Source organism: Danio rerio, chromosome 17, assembly GCF_052040795.2.
Source record: "Danio rerio strain M-AB ecotype USA chromosome 17, GRCz13ab, whole genome shotgun sequence".
Lineage (NCBI taxonomy): Eukaryota > Metazoa > Chordata > Actinopteri > Cypriniformes > Danionidae > Danio > Danio rerio.
In genome coordinates, this window is record NC_141037.1 from 1328389 (window position 1) to 1350225 (window position 21837).

Genomic DNA, 21837 nt, shown 5'->3' on the forward strand with positions numbered 1-21837 from the left:
TTGTGTGTTTTTATGTTTTGTTTCTGTGTGTGTGTGTGTGTGTGTGTGACTGTGTGTATATAATGTAGTGTCTGTGTGTGTGTGTGTGTGACTGTATGTGTCTGTAAAATGTATTGTGAAGTGTGTGTGATTGTGTCTGTGTGTACATAATATGACGTGTGTGTGTGTCTCATTTTTTGTATAATGTGTGTGTGTGTGTGTGTGTGTCATTCTGTGTGTAATGTATTGTGAAGTGTGTGTGTGTGTGTATAATGTATTATGTGTGTGTTTGTGTGTATAATGTATTGTGTGTATAATTTATTGTGTGTGTTTGTATATATAATGTGTGTGTATGTGTGTATAACGTATTGTGTGTGTGTGTGTGTGTTTGTGTGTCTGTGTCATCCTGTTTATAATGTATTGTGTGTGTGGGTACATGCTGTATTAAGGCGTGTGTGTATCTCATTTTTTGTATAATGTATTGTGTGTGTGTGTGTGTGTGTCATACTGTGTATAATGTATTGTGTGTGTGTGTGTGTGTGTGTGTGTGTGATTGTGTGCGTGTATAATGTATTGTGTGTGTGTGTGTCATTCTGTGTATAAGGGATTGTGTGTGTGTATAATGTATTGTGTGTGTGTCATTCTGTGTATAATGGATTGTGTGTGTGTGTGTGTGATTGTGTTTGTGTGTATAATGTATTGTGTGTGTGTGTGTGTCATTCTGTGTATAATGTATTGTGTGTGTGTGTGTGTGTGTCATACTGTGTATAATGTATTGTGTGTGTGTGTGTGTGTGTGTGTGTGTGTGTGTGATTGTGTGCGTGTATAATGTATTGTGTGTGTGTGTGTGTGTCATTCTGTGTATAATGGATTGTGTGTGTGTATAATGTATTGTGTGTGTGTGTGTGTGTGTGTGTGTGTGTGTGTGTGTGTGTCATTCTGTGTATAATGTATTGTGTGTGTGTGTGTGTCATTCTGTGTATAATGGATTGTGTGTGTGTATAATGTATTGTGTGTGTGTGTGTGTGTGTGTGTGTGTGTGTGTCATTCTGTGTATAATGTATTGTGTGTGTGTGTGTGTCATTCTGTGTATAATGGATTGTGTGTGTGTATAATGGATTGTGTGTGTATAATGTATTGTGTGTGTGTGTGTGTCATTCTGTGTATAATGGATTGTGTGTGTGTATAATGTATTGTGTGTGTGTGTGTGTGTCATTCTGTGTATAATGTATTGTGTGTGTGTGTGATTGTGTTTGTGTGTATAATGTATTGTGTGTGTGTGTGTGTGTCATTCTGTGTATAATGGATCGTGTGTGTGTATAATGTATTGTGTGTGTGTGTGTCATTCTGTGTATAATGTATTGTGTGTGTGTGTGATTGTGTGTGTATAATGTATTGTGTGTGTGTCATTCTGTGTATAATGTATTGTGTGTGTGTATAATGTATTGTGTGTGTGTGTGTGTGTGTGTCATTCTGTGTATAATGGATTGTGTGTGTGTATAATGTATTGTGTGTGTGTGTGTCATTCTGTGTATAATGTATTGTGTGTGTGTGTGTGATTGTGTGTGTATAATGTATTGTGTGTGTCATTCTGTGTATAATGTATTGTGTGTGTGTGTGTGTGATTGTGTTTGTGTGTATAATGTATTGTGTGTGTGTGTGTGTGTGTGTGTGTGTGTCATTCTGTGTATAATGGATTGTGTGTGTCATTCTGTGTATAATGTATTGTGTGTGTGTGTGTGTGATTGTGTTTGTGTGTATAATGTATTGTGTGTGTGTGTGTGTGTGTGTGTGTGTGTGTCATTCTGTGTATAATGGATTGTGTGTGTGTATAATGTATTGTGTGTGTGTGTGTGTGTGTGTGTCATTCTGTGTATAATGTATTTTGTGTGTGTGTGTGATTGTGTGTGTATAATGTATTGTGTGTGTGTCATTCTGTGTATAATGTATTGTGAAGTGCGTTTGTGTGTGTGTGTGTGTGTGTGTGTATGTGTGTATAATGTATTGTGTGTGTGTCTCATTCTGTGTATAATGTTTTGTGAAGTGATTGTGTGTGTGTGTGTGTGTGTTTGTGTGTATAATATATTGCGACGTGTGTGTGTGTGTGTATAATATATTGTGACGTGTGTGTGTGTGTGTGTGTGTAATATATTGTGATGTGTTGTGCAGGTCCGGCGTCCCCCAGAGGTGTATCTGTACCTGCGGCCGAAGGGTCTCAGTAATGGACAGAGCAGTTTCGTCTCGGTGGACCTGCAGGTCAAATGTCCAGCCACGTACCCTGATGTGTGAGTGTTTGCTCTGCTCTAGTATTCGGGTGCATTCCTGCTGAGATTTGATATGCATTAGGGCTGTGCAATTAATCGAAAATTCGCTTTCGATTTTGCCTTCTAACCATTATGAAAAAACATTAATGGAGATAAACGATTATTCCGTCATATTATACAATATTATTGGCCCCTTCAGCAATATTAGTGTTGGATTGTCTCCAGAACAAACCACTGTTATACAATGACTTGCCTAATTACCCTAACTTTACCCTAATTACCCTAGTGAAGCCTTTACATGTCACTTTAAGCTGAATACTAGTGTCCTGAAGAATATCTAGTCTAATATTATGTGGTCATCATGACAAAGAAAAAATAAATCAGTTATTAGAGATGAGTTATTAACACTATTATGATTAGCAATGTGCTGGACAAATGACAGTTTCACAGGAGGGTGAATAATTTTGACTTCAGCTGTTTGTGTGAAATGATTATTGCTTGTGTTCATGCAGTTTGCTCAGTTCAGGGATCCTCCTCTTATAGTAAAGTGTGTTAATCTGTGTGTTATCTGTGTTTGCTTGATCAGGCCTCCAGAGCTGGAGCTGAAGAACGCTAAAGGACTTTCCTTCGACAAACAAGAGAAGCTCAATGTGGAGCTCAATAAACTGGCCAGAGAGCGGTGCGGAGAGGTGAGACTGAACACACACACACAGCTAGCAGATTTAACCCCTGTGTGCTGTTGGGTCGTCTTCATCCACTCTGGGCTGATTTTGAGGCTTAATTTGTCCACAGCTTTCTCTGTGTTTCAGCATATGGGATGATTTTTGGATGCAACTCTTATTTGTAAGGGTTAGGGTTATAAGTACAAGGCAATGAAATGCAGTTTAGGTCTAACCAGGAGTGCAATATCAGCAAGTGCAGGATACAGATATCAGTTATAAAGTGCAGTTGTAGAATAACTATGGTGATATTTACAGATGGATGTACTATCAACATTATATACAGGATGTATTAGCGATGAACAGATTTTCAATAGATGAATATATGTACAGGTTGCTATTATTAATCAGAGGTATGCAGAAAGATATGAACATAACTACAAATGTATGTACAGTGGATATGTACAGTTCAAGAGGAATAAGTGCAACGTAGTGCGATGAATATGTACAATTTTGACAGCATATAATCATGCATTCTTGATTGTTGCTGGTTTTCCCTGTCTTGAACAACTAAATGAATGCTTAAGTCTATTGAACTGATTGTATTTTAATTACGTTACAACATCGATGCTGTAAAAGAAAACGTATGAACTTGAAAATATTCACATTAACCTTTCACCAGACGTTAATCGGTGGCTGAAAACACTATCCCTGCATAGAGCCCTTTCGCTGTATCATTAGCCAGATTACACGAGCTGGATGCACTGGTCAGATGCGCTAGAAACAGCACACTGAGGACACCTGCTGGCTACAATAGGCTAATGCAAAATTAAAAGCATAAACTAAAAGTAAACCAATTGTTATTATTTTATCAATGTGGATGCAAATGTCTTTACTGCTGTATTTATCGTAATTGAATAGTAACACTATAATAACTGCACACTATATTAGCGAATAGGTCATTCCTCATTAGTTAGGCAATAACTCTACATCAGTGGTTCCCGAACTTTTATAAATTGTGGCCCCCTAAATAAAAAACACATATGTTTCTGCCAGCCCCCTTAAAATGTGGCAGGTTAGTAGCTTCTGTTAGTAACAGAAGAAATCTTTACTGAATAAACTGCCAATAATTTTAATAAATATGTAATATATATGTATGATTAAACTAGTGCTGTCAGTCGATTAAATGAATCGGGTTTAATCACATTTAAAAGACTGAAACGTGTAATTTTGGCTATTTGAATGTGATATTAATGTAAACGCAAGACAAAAACTATTTAAATTAAAGATAGAATTGTTTATAAGAATCTTTGTTTATCTTGTAACACAGATTTCTTCATGTAAACAACATACCCACAATAAACTATCAAGATCCTGGCTTGACAGCCATATTTATTACAGAAATTAAACACAGACTCGTTGATGCCATTTAAATTTTAAAATAATCAATGCCAATAAAGAAAACACTGATTTGCAAGTTGGATTCTAATTGGAAAAAATGCCAAAATACAGACACTGCAGATATGGAAAATGAAAAATTATAATAATAAAGTATTGAATACAAACAATTGTACTCGTTGTAAAGTTGCTGTGAGTTGAAAATGTTAGTTATAAAGCAGAAACAGTTTTGCTCAGTCCTCCTTTACATTCAGCCAGTTCCTAAAACAGTCCAGTCTGTTGACATTATCGGGGGACAATGTGGACCTTTTGTTTTGAATGATGTGAGCTGAGAGTGCAACGCAATCTCACGGCAATTTGTAACTTTTTGATTTAGTGGCTACAGACAACGACGTTTAGGCAGGGTTGTTGCTAAGAAGCGCACAGACACACAGACCAGGTCCGTGGACAGGGGGGTGGCCCGGTGGCTAGAGCCACTGCCCCTCTGCCCTCATTGGCTGAAGTGCCCCTCTCAGGAGGCACTTGCTCTTCACTTTGCGATCGTGTCGAGCACCTGCCCCTGTAATGGTCTGTGATCTGTGCACGGGCCTGACACAGACACACACACACACACACACACACACACACAGATGCACACACATAACACCCACAGGAAAGGTCAGGCGGAGCGACTCCCTTCAGATTCAACACGCATGATCGCCTTCATCAAATTTGCTTAAACTAAGTGTTCTCTTTTTTTGTGGTTAGTTTTTTATTGATTTTGATTGTACATGTGAGTGGTTGTAGCATCTTTACAATTTCCTTTCAATAAACAAGATCCACTCCTCAACCCCCCCCAAAAAAAAACCAAACCCACCCCCCAGCGGTGCCAAAGTCCATGCCATCCCACAATAGCATTGCAATCAAGACAAATAACAGAAAAAATAAAATTGTACATATAGACATCCATCTACATAGCCATACACTAACAAAAGTAAATACATATTCACTCAAACTATCAGAGATTTACAGATTCAAAGTTGTTGCACAATGTCTATTATCCATGAGTCTTTCTGCCAGTTTGTCCGCAGCCATTTTCCACGCATCAAGAGTTGAGGCTCTAGCTTTATTAATTCTGGCTGTTGAAAGTTCTAACCATACTATATCATAAAACTGATATAGCCGCTGCCGAATAGATAAAGAATGCGGAGGGAGCCATCTTTGAGCAATTGTCTTTTTTGCAGCCGTTAGTCCTGCCAACAAGACCTTTCTTTGTCGCTCTGTCAAACCCAAACTGGAATCATCATTTAAAAGTAACACAGCTGGTTGCACTGGTATATCTTTTTCTATAATTTCAGATAATATTGATGAAGTTTTTTCCCAAAACACTTTTTCACATTCCCACACCATATGTATACATATTCCAACCTGTTGGTGAGAACAACAACTGCAATTGGGGCTAGGGGATAATTTACAGAGAAAACGTTCCTTTGGTGTCCAGTACAGTCTGTGACAGAACTTAAAATGTATTAACTGGTGATTTGGATTTTTTTGAAGAACAAAATATGTTTTCCCAAACCGTCTCCCAATCAATCTGATACTCTAAAAATCACTATCCCAAATCATTGGTATTGAGAGTTGCTTTTGGTTAGGCTCAAGAAGGCGGGAACTTAAACTAAGTGTTCTAAAGTATGGCTGTATTTCACAAGGATTCTGACACAACAGCGCGAAGCATACACTTTCATTGCATTTAAGGAGGATACACATCAAACATAATGAAACATTGGAGGGCGCATGATGAAAGGCATTGGAATGCGCTGTCTTTGACAGCTCACGACTTCATCTCACACTTTCTGAGTACATTTACATGGACACCAATACTCCGGTTTAAAAGACAATAATCTGAGTCGATCATGTCAAAAAGGGATTTTTGATTACCTTAAAGGACCACCAAGTCACAAAATGCGGAGGTTTTCCTTTCCGTTCGCCATGCGGTATCAAAATCCATTAAAACAGAAGTCAAAAGCTAAAAATGAAACACCCGAAATTGCATGAAACTCCGGAAAGCCTGGTGATACCACATTAATTGTTTTATTCTTTTTACTCCCTTCAGATTCAACACGCATGATCGCCTTCATCAAATTTGCTTAAACTAAGTGTTCTTAAGTATGGCTGTATTTCACAAGGATTCTGACACAACAACGCGAAGCATACACTTTCATTGCGTTTAAGGAGGATACACGTCAAACTTAATGAAACATTGGAGGGCGCATGCTGAAAGGCATTGGAATGCGCTGTATTTGACAGCTCACGACTTCATCTCACACTTTCTGAGTACATTTACATGGACACCAATACTCCGGTTTAAAAGACAATACTCTGAGTTGATCATGTAAACAGCGATTTTTGATTACCTTAAAGGACCACCAAGTCACGAAACGCGGAGGTTTTCCTTTCCGTTCGCCATGCGGTAGCAAAATCCATTAAAACAGAAGTCGAAAGCTAAAAATGAAACACCCAAAATTGCATGAAACTCCGGAAAGCCTGGTGATGCCACATTATTTGTTTTATTCTTTTTACTCCCTTCAGATTCAACACGCATGATCGCCTTCATCAAATTTGCTTAAACTAAGTGTTCTAAAGTATGGCTGAATTTCACAAGGATTCTGACACAATAACGTGAAGCATACACTTTCATTGCATTTAAGGAGGATACACGTCAAACTTAATGAAACATTGGAGGGCGCATGCTGAAAGGCATTGGAATGCGCTGTCTTTGACTGCTCACGACTTCATCTCACACTTTCTGAGTACATTTACATGGACACTAATACTCCGGTTTAAAAGACAATACTCTGAGTCGACCATGTAAACAGCGATTTTTGATTACCTTAAAGGACCACCAAGTCTTGAAATGCGGAGGATTTTCTTTCCGTTCGCCATGCGGTATCAAACTTCATTAAAACAGAAGTCAAAAGTTAAAATGAAACACCCGAAATTGCATGAAACTCCGGAGAGCCTGGTGATGCCACATTAATTGTTTTATTCTGAAACTTGCCTTCTAAAAGTGCTTATCCATATTTCTTTGCATGTTGAACACACGTCCACCACAACAGGAAGTGAAAAAAACCTGCAACTTCGTTAAATGCATTTTTTAATGCGTTAATTATTTCAAATTAATAGCATGCGTTAACACACTAATTTTGACAGCGCTAGAATGAACACAACAGATCAACAAACCCAGAGAGATTCAGGATAAAATAATAGGAGAACCGATATCCTGCGCTGGGCAGATGCCATAAGCAGGTAGACCGTCAGCGGATCAATCAGATAGCAGGCAGACAGATTTATTCGACTGACTAATTGATTTATTTATTAAATATTTGCATGTGTCTCCTCCAGGTGATGATCTACGAGCTGGCGGATTTTGTTCAGGGGTTTCTGACCGAACACAATGTTCCTCCATCCAGCTCTTTCCACGAGGAGATGCTGAAGAACCAGCGGCGCCAGCAGGAGCGTCTGGCTCTGGAGGAGCAGGAGAAGATTGATCAGCGCCGCAGACTGGAGGAACAGATGGTACGGCACTTATAAGAGCTCATGAAGCACCTCAGTGAAGATGTTAGCATCAAAACCCATCACAATGCAGCAGTAATCCACTATCATGTGCTGTTTTTGATCAGTTTAAGTGGGCGGGGCTAACTGTAGACTGAAGTATACGCCCACTGCTGTGATTGGCTGACAGTTTTGCATACTAAACAGAGAAACTGTCTTTAAAATAAGCTGACTTCTGAAATTTACAGGCTAAGCTCTATGACTGAAAATTAAGGGAGTTTTGCTTTCTTCCCTCATGACCCTTTTAAGGTGTACCTAATAGGGGACAGATATTAGTGTGCAGAATCACATGACCTTGTTCTTATTTTATTCAAATGTTTTCTAAAGTTCATTTATAATGTAATTAAGACTTTAACCCTGAAAACCCCTCGTGATGCAGCAGTAATTGAGTGTCATTTGTGCTGCTTTTGAGCCTCATCAGTTTCAGTGGGCGTGGCCAACTGTAGACTCCGAAGTATACACCCACTGCTGTGATTGGCTGACAGTTTTGCATATTAACAAAGCTACTCAGGCAGTGCAGTAGTAGTGGGCGTCAATGTTAAGAGGAGGCGGAGCTTATCCACTCTATTACATCATAGATCAGAAGACTCCAGAAGTTGTTGTGTTGCCATCAATATAAGCTGAGTTTAGAGGAAACCGTGCAGTTCTGAATCTTGTTATTAAAGCACTCTGAGCTCCTAAATTGCTTTTTCAGTTTATGAACATTTCAATACAGCTTGCATTTCAGTATTTTAAGGACAATACATGATTAAAGTGTGTGGTGATGTTTTCATCAGAGCTACACATTTATTTTTAGTGTTGCTGTGCTTTTAGTATGTGTCTGCATTTCTCAAACACAGCAAAATGAGATCCTTGCAGAAATTCAGAGGAGAGAAGATGAGAGGAAAGAAGAAAAGAGAAAGAAAGAGATGGCCAAACTGGTGAGATCCTACTCTGTTTTACACAAACATATATATATATTATGGGTGTAACGATTTAGCGTTGTACGATTTATTGCAATGCCAAAATGTCTCTATGCATGGTGGCGTTATGACGATTTGATAACGATATGACATCCGTTTTCTCTTATTAGTTGAGCTGTTTGCACGTGAGCTACGTTCCACCTGCTGTCGCACGTGAGTTCAGATTGCAGCAGCAGTAATGTTAGCAGACCAAGATGAGAGGAGCTGAAATAGAGGATGGCCCATCCTCTCAAAATCAGACGTCTGGCAACATTTCGGTTGTACAGTCATTGCTTTAGACTCGTCCGCTTTTTGACACGCATACTGGGTCAATCATAGCCGAAGTTTTAAAGTCTTCACAGTGATTTACATACTTTGCACAGCGACATGGATATCTCCTAATGGTGTTGAAAGAGTCACATACTGTATTTATAAGGTACAATTCACCCTAAAATATCATTCTGTCTTCATATAATGATGTATTGGCGGCCGCAAAATCACACATGACGTGAGCTGACCGTGAGCTGTTACTACAGAGGGCGGACTATGATAGACGCGCGCGTCTGCTTCAGTGAACAGAACCTGCAGGTTGTGACTAACATTCAGCATTCAACACTGTGACTAACATTCAACATTCAGTTTGTGGAACAGAGTGATCCGTTCAGGAGCCGCGTGGGAATTATGAACAGCAGTGGAAATGAAACCGAAAGCGTGCACATTATTTAAACAATCATATCGCATTTTAGAGTTATGATTACGACGAGCATGAACTCTTTTGAGTACAGAGGTACACAAAAATGCACATCAACATGATACACTTGATAGCGCCGACATCAGCGACGCCGAAGAAATAGTAAACCTGCCTAAACTGCTGAAAAGAGCCACGACTGTCCTGTGTAATGAAAAGACGGCCACCCTGTCACTCATCATGCCCAACATGAAGACAGCCATCCATAAAAACCTCTCAGACAGACACACATCAGTTCAGGATTATCTAATAGAACTGCTGATTACCTGGAAATGTGGATTTTTTTAGCACACACAAAAAACGCAAGTGACCAAGCAAAGCCTTAAGCTCTTACTGTTAAATTCAATTGAATTGAATCATTTTAATAATATTTTATAAGAAGTTTTTAAATTGTTTTATTTTCCAGAGACAGTTCTGTTTAATTTATTTTCTTTCAGAAGGTTTAACAAGTTGAAATAAAATAAATAAATAAAAAATAGTTTACTTGATAATTAAAATTTTTTAAATAAAATTTGCATTTAGTTTAATTTTCAATTTTTATTCCAAATATCGTGATACATATCGAATCGTGAACACTATATCGTGATACACATCGTATCGTGAGCTGAGTGTATCGTTACACCCCTACCGGCAACCGCTGCAAATTGCGCTTTAATGTTTGGATGGTCAACTGTATGGTATGGAACCTTATATGCTAGACATGCGGATGAACCCGTCTCATACAGCTGAGAAGACACTTTGTAGAGAGGAATTTAACACAACTGCCTCTAGGAGTCGCCAATGGAAATAAAACAGACACGCACAAAAAATGTGCGTACGCCACCCATAAAGCTGCCGTGAAGCTGCGCACATTCCCACGTTCAGTTCATCATTAGTAAATCCAAACGTGAGCGATTCTGAGCGTGAAACCTGGCGTACGCAAAGTTTTTGTGCGTACGCAGCGTTGATACATGAGGCCCCTGATCTCGAAAAAGAAGACAACCTCTGCAGTTTGGCAATATTTTGGGTTTCGACGGAATGAGAAGGGAGACGTGGTAAATACGAACTAGAGGCTGATGTGTGTGTGTTGTGTTGTGTTCAGGAGCGTCAGGAGAGCTCGGTCTCGGTTCCTCCTCCTCCTCCAGAAAGACAGACGTCAGTCTCCTCAGGGTCTCCAGTGGATTCGTCTGAAGTGAAGAAAACTCTGGTGAACAGACGCAGAACCACATCCAGCAGCAGACACAGGTCTGATTCACCTGCGTTTACATCTGATATATAAATATATAACACTGATCTTTACTTTCTCAAAATATTTAACATTGAAATCAGCTTTATAAAAGGTGAACACTATTACAGTGAATTATTACCAATATTATTGGCAATCTTGTGAAATTGATACTCTTTTTTTTTTTTCAAATATTTTCCCATGTGCTGTTTAACAGAAGATTTTCTTCAACACATTTCTAATCATAATAGTTTTATTATCTCGTCTCTAATAATTGATTTATTTTCTCTTTGTCATGATGACAGTACATAATATTAGACTAGATATTCTTCAAGACACTTCTATACAGCTTAAAGTGATGTTTAAAGGCTTCACTAGGTCAATTAGTCAAGTTATTAGATAGCAGTGTTGTGGACAACCTGCTGCACTGTGGAAACTTCTTTATTTGTCAAATAAGTTTCATTTGGTCATTGAATAGACTTACAATAATCACAAATTCCAGGATTAATTTACTGATATGCATAAGCTTACAAAGCAAAATAAAAACAAACATCCTAACCCCAACCTGTAGGTATACAATACAGTGAAAATCAATACAACTTTTTAGTTGCAATACATTTGTTTGGGGAAAAGAATTCCCAATGAAGTGACAGAAAAAAGGGCCCCCACTCTTTTTTCTCATCAGCTATCAGACTTTTAAAAGGATAGCCAGTAAACATGAACAGTTTCATTTTCTGCTCAGTAGCACATTATATTCTCCATCCCAGTTTGCACTATTAATGCGTACATTTGCACTCAACCTGCTCCAGCCATTATACTGTTGTTTGCACATAAGCCAAAATGCACTAGGCACTTTTTTGCATAATAAGCACTAGGGGTGTCAAAATTAATCGTTTCTTCGGTGCACTGCGATGCAGACGCGGACAATTCGGTATCGGTTCAGTAATAATGATAACCGGTTATTATTACTGACGTCATTTACCTCATATGCGCTCTGTCGCGAGGGAGGCGATCACGAGTATTTACAACGCTATTTAACTACTTAAAACTCATAAACTGTGCACAATTTCACTGTGTGTGTTTGCTGGATCAGTCTTTCACTGACATACAACAAAAGCCCCTATTTCACTGAGATCGAGAGTACTCCATTTCTCTCTCTCTCTCTCTCGCTCGTCTCTGTCTCTCTCTCTCTTTCTCACACACACACAGTGGCCCATTTGACCTGCGGCCATGGCTTTGCTTTTCTTCGGCTGTTTTACAGCATTACTTTTAGATACAGAAACGAGCGCGTGTCTGCAGAGTTTTCTCCTCCGTGTCTATCATGCATCAGCTGTGATCGCCGCTGCCGCCTGCCGCTTATCAGTGTCACTCATCTGTGAAGAGTCAAAGCAAGTAAAAAAAACTATTCTACGTTAAAGGGCCATGAAACCCCCTCGTTTCAGCAGGGTGTTTTCACACCTCTACTTTGGAAAAAGCCAGAAAAGTGGGCGTGTCCAGCTCTGTTTAGGGGGGAGTGTCGGAGGAAGAAAAGAAGCACGGTGTGGGAGTGTCTATTTGGGAACGCGACTGTGTTTACATGGGCATCTGTAGTCGAATTATTTGCCAAATTATTAAATGGTGGACTTTAACTGTCTTTCATTCAGGGAATTCATTCATGCCCCTCGCGACAAACGAGATATTTGATTGGAGGAACTGCTCTAAGCGTGTATTTTTCTTGCAATGTTTGATACCGCACGGCAAATGAGAGAAAAAAACCCTCCGCATTTCCTGGAAACTTAGATGCACACGGCAGGTAGTGTCAGAAAGCCGCGTGTGTTATTCCGGTCACAAAATGTGGTGAAAACCCTACACAAGGGTAAAGTTTGGTTGTGGTGCTAACATGTTTACACTCGGTGCAATAGTTAACTTAGTTCGATACGAACAAACTGAATAAACAAAGAGCACTGGTCGCTCACTTACCAAATCTGTAGAGACAGGACAATCACCAGCAACTAGAGCCGCGTCTTTATTAAGAGGAGACTACAAGCGAATCCGGATCTCAGCGTTTGCAGATGAGAACAGCTCTCAGGTAAACAATAATCCTCCTTAGACACGTAAGTTATTGTTGTCGAGCGTCGCGTACACTGTTAATCCACACGTGATCCAGCTGAGCTCTCACAGAGAGAAAATGAAAACAAAACTTAACTGCAGCAAACTATAAAAGCAACACTTCACGCTTGTTTTGCCAACACAACGTGGCGTCTCTGCCGTCTACACTGTGACAGTAATGAATATTAATGAAGTTGCACAATAGAGCGCGCTGATTGGTTTGAACCAAGCTTTACTCATGCATTAATGCAGCACACTGTAAGACGTAATAAGACTCACTCAGGCACAGACGTCCAGTCTGCACGCTGGAATACACGCTATTATCTCATGGCCGTGACGCAGCTTCAAAAATTCGTTTCAAACCGGAAGAGCGAATTTGCTTGAAATAACGCAAAAACAACCAATTTACACTTTTTAGTGAAATATAGGTGTCCTAATAGTGTTTTTAGCAGTGTGGGACACATATACCACTGTCAACAGCTCAACACATGTGTTCTGGTGTTTCGTGACCCTTTAAATATGCAAACAATTTTTTTTGGGAAAAAGTGTTTATGTAAATTGAGACCACAAGTCCACATATATGGACATCATTTTTCTCTAAAAGTACATCATATTAAAAGATGATCCTTAGATTTTTATTCTAATCAGGTTCCAATAAGCCCAAATAGCAAAGAAAAACAAATGCATGTAAAAAACAGCTTGGGCCTCAAGAAGTTAAAAACTCATTCCAGAATCCCTGTATTTTATGGCAGAATACAAAACTGTGAGCTAAAACCTATTATTTATCCTAGATATATTGGGGGAAATCCTATGTAATTTTCTTTTGGAGAAATGTAGCCTATGTAGGACTTTAAACCACTGTGGAAGCTTCCCTCACCAAAACAAACTGCTCGTCTCTGTGAGCATACCTGGCAGTAAAGCTCATTCTGATTCACATTCTAATCCTTTGTCTTGAATGATTATTTTCGCAGTAGTGCTCTGATTACAGCAATCATCAAGCATATTATTGTGTTTTGTTTTGTTCTTGTAGACGGGACACGTATAATGAGGATAACGCCCGTCAACAGGAAGTCCTTCACTTCAGCAACAGTTCTCTGGGAGAGGTGGTCGTGCAGCGAGGAAAGTGCATCGGTGAGGCTGCTGATGTGGGTTTGTGATTTAAACAGAGAGTTAATGGTAACACTTTAGTTTCAGTCACAATTAACAATGTCATTAAAACATCAGCCACAGCCGGATCACCCTGCAGCCTAAGACTACTCACTGAAGCTAAGCAGGGCTGAGCCTGGTCAGTGTCTGGATGGGAGACCACATGGGAAAACTAGGTTGCTGCCAGTGGTGTAAGTGGGGCCAGCAGGGGGCGCTCAACCTGTGGTCTGTGTGAGTCCTAATGCCCCAGTAATAGTGAAGGGGACTCTTTACTGTCAGTGGGCGCCGTCTTTCAGATGAGATGTTAAACTCCTGACTCTCTGTGCTCATTAATAATCCCATGGCACTTCTGGTAAGGAGCAGGGGTGTAACCCCGGTGTCCTGGGAAAAATTCCTTCAATCGGCCTTACAATCATCCCCATCCACCGAATTGGCTCTATCACTGTCTCTCCACTCCCCCAATAGCTGGTGTGTGGTGAAGCACTGGCACCGTTGTCCTGTGGCTGCCGTTGCATCATCCAAGTGGAGCTGCACACTGGTGGTGGTGTGGAGAGACCCCCCCCCCTCATGATTGTGAAGCTCTTTGGGTGTATGGCCATACACAATAAAGCAACCATATAAATACACATTACTTATATTAACTAACACTACTAGCTTAATAAACTAGCTGTTAGTGAGGTAGAAGTTGAGTTTAGGTTTTGTTTGTAGGGGGCCGATCACACTGAACACACTTCTTGCATTGAGAGGTGCCTTTTTAAATTGTTTACTAACCGCCACAACCCCTTATGCGCCCTGCGTGCCTCATGTTTTAACCGCCTGCTGCGTTGCGCACTGTCAGGTGCATTTTTGTTGTGATATTAAGTCACAGAAATTGTTGCGAGAAGCACCATTATTGTCATTTTGAGGTCATTTTATGCCATTAACTGGATAAGGGTTGTTGGAGCCGTACGTTGTACAGTGGCATTTATCCACTTGGTGTCAGTAAGGTACTAGATAACTGTGGCTTCACTACATTGAGGAGAGCGTTGGTAGGAAGCACAGTTTTTGACTACTATATAGAAGCGTAGGTCCCACTTTATATTAAATGGCCTTAACTAATATGTACTTACATAGAAATTTAGAGTTTGTTGCAATGTACTTATTGTGTAAATACATGTATTTACTGTGTACTTATGCTTGATTAAATACATGTATGTAAATACATCTGTAATTAACTTTTGTAATTACATTTGTAAATACATTGTTGACCATCCCTTACACCTTAACCCACCCTTAAACCTAGCTCTTAAACCTCTATCCCAACTCAAAAGCACCACAAATGTTCTCAAATACATTATAAACACAGTAAGTACATTGTATTTATCTTTTTTGATGCAAGTACATAGTAGTTAAGGACACTTATTATGAAGTGGGACCGAAGCGTGTAATATAGATTGAATCTGGTTGATTTGGAAAATAAATAAAGATGTTTTATTTTCATGTATCTTGCCTACTGACTCTAACTTTTACGTTACAAGGATTATATAATGCATAAACACTTGAAAATACTTATTATTCTTAAGGTTATTTAGATTGTATAATTTGATGTTAAAAATGTAAATGTCCTATTATATGTAGTATTAGATATCCTGTTAGGTAAATGTCCAATTCTAAACTTTGACAGTGGTGAGGTTGTGGTGAGCAATATTACTGTCATTTTGTGATCACTTTATGCCACTGATTATGTCATTGTAAAATGACTGTAATGGTACTTTGTGAATTTGTAAATGTATATTGCAATGGCAGGTCGCACTTTATATTAAGTGGCCTTAACTAATATGTACTTACACAGGAATTAAAAGTTTGTTACAATGTACTTATTGTGTAAATACATGTATTTACTGAGTACTTATGCTTGATTAAATGAATGTATGTAAGTACATCTGTTATTAACTTTTGTAATTAATTTCTAAATACTCTGTTGACCATCCCTTACACCTTAACCCACCCTTAAACCTACCCATACCACCAAACCTGTCCATAACCCAACCTCTATCCCAACTCAAAAGCACCACAAGTGTTCTCAAATACATTATAAACACATTAAGTACATTGTATTATTTTTTTGATGTAAGTACATAGTAGTTAAGGACACTTAATATAAAGTGGGACCCAATGGCATAAATTATTGTGGTCATCTCCAAGCAGTGAGGGTTATGGAAGAGTGTGTGTGTGTGTTAGGGTGTGTTAAGTGTTCATCAGCCTGATAGTCTGAGGGAAGAAGCTTTCCTTCAGTCGGCTGGTGCATGATCGGATGCTGCGGAACCGTCTGCCTGAGGGTAGCAGAGAGAAAAGTCTATGTCTTGGGTGGCTGCAGTCGCTGATAATTCTCTTGGCTTTCCTCATGCACCACCTGGTGTAGATGTCCTAGAGGGAGGAAAGCTCACCTCCTACTACGCGTCCAGCACAATCCTATGTAGGCCTTTGCGATTGCTGCTGGTGCTGTTTCCATACCAGGTGGTGATGCAGCCAGGCAGGATGCTCTCCACAGTGCAGGAGTAGAACGAGCGGAGGATGTGGGGGCTCATTCCAAACCTCCTTGAGACGCCTGAGGAAGAAGAGGCGTTGTTGTGCCGTCCTCAGCACTGCGTCTGTGTGGGCAGTCCATGTCAAATCCTCAGCGATGTGGACTCCAAGAAACTTGAAAGTGCTGACTCTCTCCACTGGCGTCCCGTTGATGGTGATGGGGGTGTGCTCTCTCTTCTCTCTCCTGAAATCCACCACCAGCTCCTTGGTTTTGCTGATGTTGAGTGATCTTGGTTTTCCTCACACCACTGTGTCAGAGTGTGCACCTCCTCTCTGTAGGCCGTCTCATCAGAGAGGAGGTGCACAGTCTGACGCAGATATAAAGTATAACATTGCTTCAGTTTAGAGCAAGCAGCAACCTCCCGCTCTCTCTCAGGAAGCCAATACGGAAGTAACTAAAACTGCAATTCATCTGAAATTCCGCTAGTCCTGGCCGCTTCTGGCTCTAAAACAGAGCAAATTTCAATTGAGCCCACTGTTAGAATGGCCAACTCTACAGCAGAAATAAAGGTGTTTACAGCCTGCTACATAACAGATTTGGGTTAATACAGCTAATATTACCCTTCATGACAACTGTGAGGGGGGTGAATTTTTTTATAACTCATCCGTTTCCTTTATATTAAGTGATATTAAGTTTGCATAATTAAGGGCGTGGCCACTTGATTGACAGCTAGGTCTCGTTGGTCGCCGTCACGTCACCTCAGCTGAATCCTGCAGATTAGTCACTGAACTCGGCATATTTATCCTATTTCTGTGTTGTTTTATGTGGCTTTACACAGTCGACTGCCTTTTGGACTTGTTTCCTACAATTATTAGATGGCATGGCATGCTGAGTGCACTTAATTGTGCTCACAAACCATTCACGTGGCGTCCGTTTCCCATTTGAGTAAACTTATATACTTTTTTACCATCTCTATACATGTATTTGTTTTATTTAAGATCATTTATGGTTTATATTTATATTTAGAGCTGTAATGCACTGCAGAATCTGTCAGATTGATCAGCTGTAGGCTCTAGATCAGTCATCTGAAGCGTTGTCATACAGTGTTATGCTGGAGTTCATCAATAGTCTTACATTTACTAACACAGACTATATCTGAAGTGTTTGGAAGTAATTTGCGTTTTCCTCCAGTTAAAAAACGTCATAAGAACAATGTTTAGTGGCTCAGTGTATTACAGCAGTGTTTTTAAAAGTCTAAACACTTTATTGATATAGTGTACAGCCAAGCACAAGTGGTCAGAACACAAACGAGTCGCAGGTGATGAAGTATTAAGCGTTTCTCCCAAAGTAAAGTGTGTCTGAACCAGGTCCAAGCTAAATGCCAGCAGGTGTCTGTAGCTCCGCCCACTCTCCGCCTCTTTGCCCTTGTTTGGTATCCCGCCGTGGGTGTGATGACGCGCGAACAAAATGGCTATGGTTGGCCGCGCCTACTTGTGGCTTCTTTTGCGCTCTTCAGAAACCTATGGGTGACGTCACGGATACTACGTCCATATATTTTACAGTCTATGGATTAGAGCAGCAGATGCTTTACATACTGTATAGGGTTCTGTCCAATGGCTCATTTGCAGCTGGTTAGGTTATTTTTATTGACTAAAACAGTACAAATATCGGTAACACTTTAGTTTAGGTCACAATTCATGCTATTAACGACTGGTTTACTACTTGCCCATTATTAAGATATGAACTGTTGATCAGTAGTTATAAAGTATGATCTCTAATCTTACCCAAAAACCTAAACCCAACTTCTAGTTTACTAACTATTAATAATCAGCTCATTAGTGGTTTAGATATGGAGTGTTTTTCTAAGTTGACGAGGGGTGTTTTTATTCTATAACACAGGAAGACAGCGTCCTATAAATGACACCTAAATGTGTTGTTCCTCCGGCAGGTGAGAGCGAGCGACTGGGCCGCAGTGTTTACTACGCCTTTAACTCCATATCTGGAGATTTCGCAGTGGTCTACGAGTGGATCCTGAGATGGAACAAAACCATCGGGAAGTTCTTCACCAGCCAGGAGAAGGAGAAGATCGAGAAATGCAAAAAACAGGTAGAGAGACAACCTTCCATCACAGCAGCCTTCAAGGGGAACTATTGAGCAAAGAATCACTTTTATACGGGCTTTAAACACAGTTGTGTGAATATATCCAGCCTCTAATGGTAGACATGAATTAATTGTATTTTTTATAATCATACAAAGAATACTGTGAAATTTTCCTTCCTCTATAGACCTTTTACGCAAAAACCGGAAGTACGTCAACAACGTGTAAACCCAGTTCCGGTATGAGTTTTTTGGCGGAGAAAAGGCAGCTAGAGTGTTTTCGGCGAGCCTGAGTTGTCTTCCGAAGTTAATTAAATAAGTAATTTAATACATGCAATTAAAATAGGGGAGAGCGGGGCAGAACCTAACACAGGGCCAGTTGTAACACACTTGTTTTAAATACTTCCACACATGCTAGTATGATAAAACTTAGTGTATTTACTACATGTCACATAGGGGTGTAACGATATTAAAACCGAACCGAAATATCGCAATACACCAACCACGATACGTATCACGAAACTCTCGTGGCGTACCGCGGTACTCTCACGCCCCCTGCTGCCCATTGTTGAGGTTGACGTCACTTGTCTCTAACTAATTGAACCAATTTAAACACATCTTTAATATCATATTTGATTAAATTGTTTTAGTAATGATGAGGATTTGTTCTAAATATTATATTCTAAAGTTAGTATTTTAGTGCATGTTAAGTCATGTGACTTGAGTAAGCATCACACTCGTTACTACTGGACGCAGGATGGCTGCTTCACATAGTTCTGAGATTGCAGATCCCCCAGACACATTTAAGTCATCTGTGTGGAAACATTTTGGTTTTCCAGTTGAGTACAGGAATAGAATTCGTGTCGTAGACAAAGCGCACGCCTGTCTGTCTCAACTGTTTCACGAAACTTACTTGTAAGGAAAAACATTTAAAAAGTGTGGTAATTTCACAATGTGAGGGTGTAAGCAACAGAACTGCCAACAAAAGTGATTTAATGTACAAAAGTAAAACCAGAATAATGCCCAAATACACAAAAAAGAGAAATATTTACACTAATAAAAATAATATAATAAAGTAACAAATTCAAACAAAAGTATCAAACAAAAATTAGTTAAACTCGAGCAAGGGGGTGATAGTGAAGACAAACAAAAGAAATAAATATAATAAAACACTTCTAACTCATGAATAACCCCTCTTACCTCGCTAAAACTGATGAAAAGAAAAAAAAGGTCTTCAGCGCCGTGCGCCGCATTCTTCCATATACTGAATAAAATAAACAAAGATGACCTTCACCTCTTACCTGATGTCTTTAACAATACATTTTCTACGTGTTTGCAAAATGGAAATCGTATGACATTTTCCCTATCCACCTTACACTGAGACTGAACTTGAGGAGATGCAGCTATTGTCGGAGCTAAAAAATAATATACAAATCAATTAAAAATAAAAATGTACAAACCTCACAAAATGTCTTAAAGTGGGCAAAAGTAATGCAAAATAATTTTACCCAAACGAAAGTTAAGCAAAAACAACGAAAATCAAAATCATGTCAGAAAAATACACGAAAAACGAGATCAAAGGAAAAAGCGCTCTCTCTCCCGCTCTTCCTGAATTGCTTTTTACATTCCCGCGCTGCGTCGCCAAATGATGATAGATCGGTCTCCTGACCAATCAGCTGTCAAAAAGGCGGACCTACAGAAATGTCCAGCATAGAGGGAGCGGGAGAGAGAGAGAGATCGGGAGGCAAACATACAGCCGGCTACAACCCTAACATTAGTTTCAGACACAACCGCAATGTATTTTACTGGTGAATATGTCATGAAAAAACACTTTACAAACACAGTATATGTATATTTTTCATTAATTTAAACGGAAACTTATCTATCTAAATGAAACCATATAATCCCATCTCATCGGAGAATGTGGATATTATGGTGTTTTTGAAGATCTTTCACTAGTCTACACTGCAGTTATTTATTTAATTTTAGTTTACTTAGTTAAGATGGCTGCACTAAAGAGAATAGTTTTTTTCTGACTAGTCTATATTGGAGGTATTTATTTAATTCTAGTTGTTTACTCGGGAATCCTGACTGTACTAAACATGCGATGACAAAGTTAATAAAGAAAAAGGTAAGATGTTCTTGTTATTAAGTGAATTGTTCCTTAGCATTGCTGTTAGCATGACATCAACCCTAACCCCACAGCAAACAGAAACCGAACCGTACCGAACCACACCGTGGCTCCAAAACTGTGAACCGAACCGAACCGAACCGTGCCTTTTGTGTATCGTTACACCCCTAATGTCACAGCAATAAATTGTTTCATTATTAAAAAAAAAAAATTATTTTATTAGTTGAGTTTCGTGAACAGCTTATATTATTACCAATTTAATTTGAATTTTAATTTGTTCAGGTAGATATGCATAACGGTACACACAGGTGACTAGCGTTAACTAAATACACAGAACAATCTTACCTGCAGGTGGGATAGAGGTAAAGCTGGTTCTTATTTGCACATTCAGACTTTCCCTTTAACAATATAATTTATTTAAAGTATTATTTGCAAACTCTAAATAGTGAAATCATATTAGCAGCCAATGATTATCAAAGTACAGCATTGTTCACAGTCAAATAAACACTGTTAATGTTGTAGTCATGTTTGCATGGTTATTTCGATCGAATATTCAAAGTAACATGTTAAATAATATAGAGACTTCTAAATAAACGAATGTGTTAATATAATACCAACTTTACCTCAATGCAGGTGGGTGTGTCACGTAGTCGTGATCCATCCTTGCTGCCTTAGCCACCGTGTCGCTATCTTCACAGCATAGCCGTTTAGACTGACGTTTATAGGTTCTGTCATATACTGACTCCCTTCTCAAAGGAGCTGTAAAGTTGTTCCAAAGAAAAATAAGCTCGGGACAACACCACTCTTCCTGCGGCGAACGACGCAGCCACCGCTGTAATCATCCGGAGCGAAGTGCCGGCTGCAGACATAGGTGCTATCTGTTTTACATTTAAAACTATGCCCTTCCTCTCTTCAGATCGCCTGTATCCATTTGGGTTTCAGGTTTGGATCCACAGGAAAAGAATGAAATAAAAGGTAGGGCTGTTTTTGGTTAGAAGATGAACAGCCTGGAACACAACAGAAACTGTGATTCTTCGACTCTGCCATTTTTCGTATCTGCCGCCATGATAACAGGAAGTTCTAAT

General features: G+C 39.4%; 2 protein-coding genes across 6 annotated transcripts in view; one reads left to right on the top strand and one right to left on the bottom strand.

Moving 5' to 3' along the window:
• arhgap11a (Rho GTPase activating protein 11A) overlaps positions 1 to 21837 on the bottom strand; it is a 1047489-nt gene that overhangs the window by 44552 nt on the left and 981100 nt on the right. The window lies entirely within an intron of this gene.
• eif2ak4 (eukaryotic translation initiation factor 2 alpha kinase 4) overlaps positions 1 to 21837 on the top strand; it is a 100080-nt gene that overhangs the window by 555 nt on the left and 77688 nt on the right. For all 5 annotated transcript variants that reach the window (XM_087289776.1, XM_087289777.1, XM_087289773.1 and 2 more), the window contains exons 2-8: positions 2149 to 2264; positions 2830 to 2932; positions 7682 to 7855; positions 8731 to 8811; positions 10662 to 10804; positions 13903 to 14003; positions 18473 to 18630. Coding sequence is in view for 3 of the 5 variants with exons in the window: in XM_087289773.1 (XP_087145899.1) it covers positions 2149 to 2264; positions 2830 to 2932; positions 7682 to 7855; positions 8731 to 8811; positions 10662 to 10804; positions 13903 to 14003; positions 18473 to 18630 (876 nt within the window). In the remaining 2 variants the exon portion in view is untranslated. The remainder of the gene's footprint in view (positions 1 to 2148; positions 2265 to 2829; positions 2933 to 7681; positions 7856 to 8730; positions 8812 to 10661; positions 10805 to 13902; positions 14004 to 18472; positions 18631 to 21837) is intronic.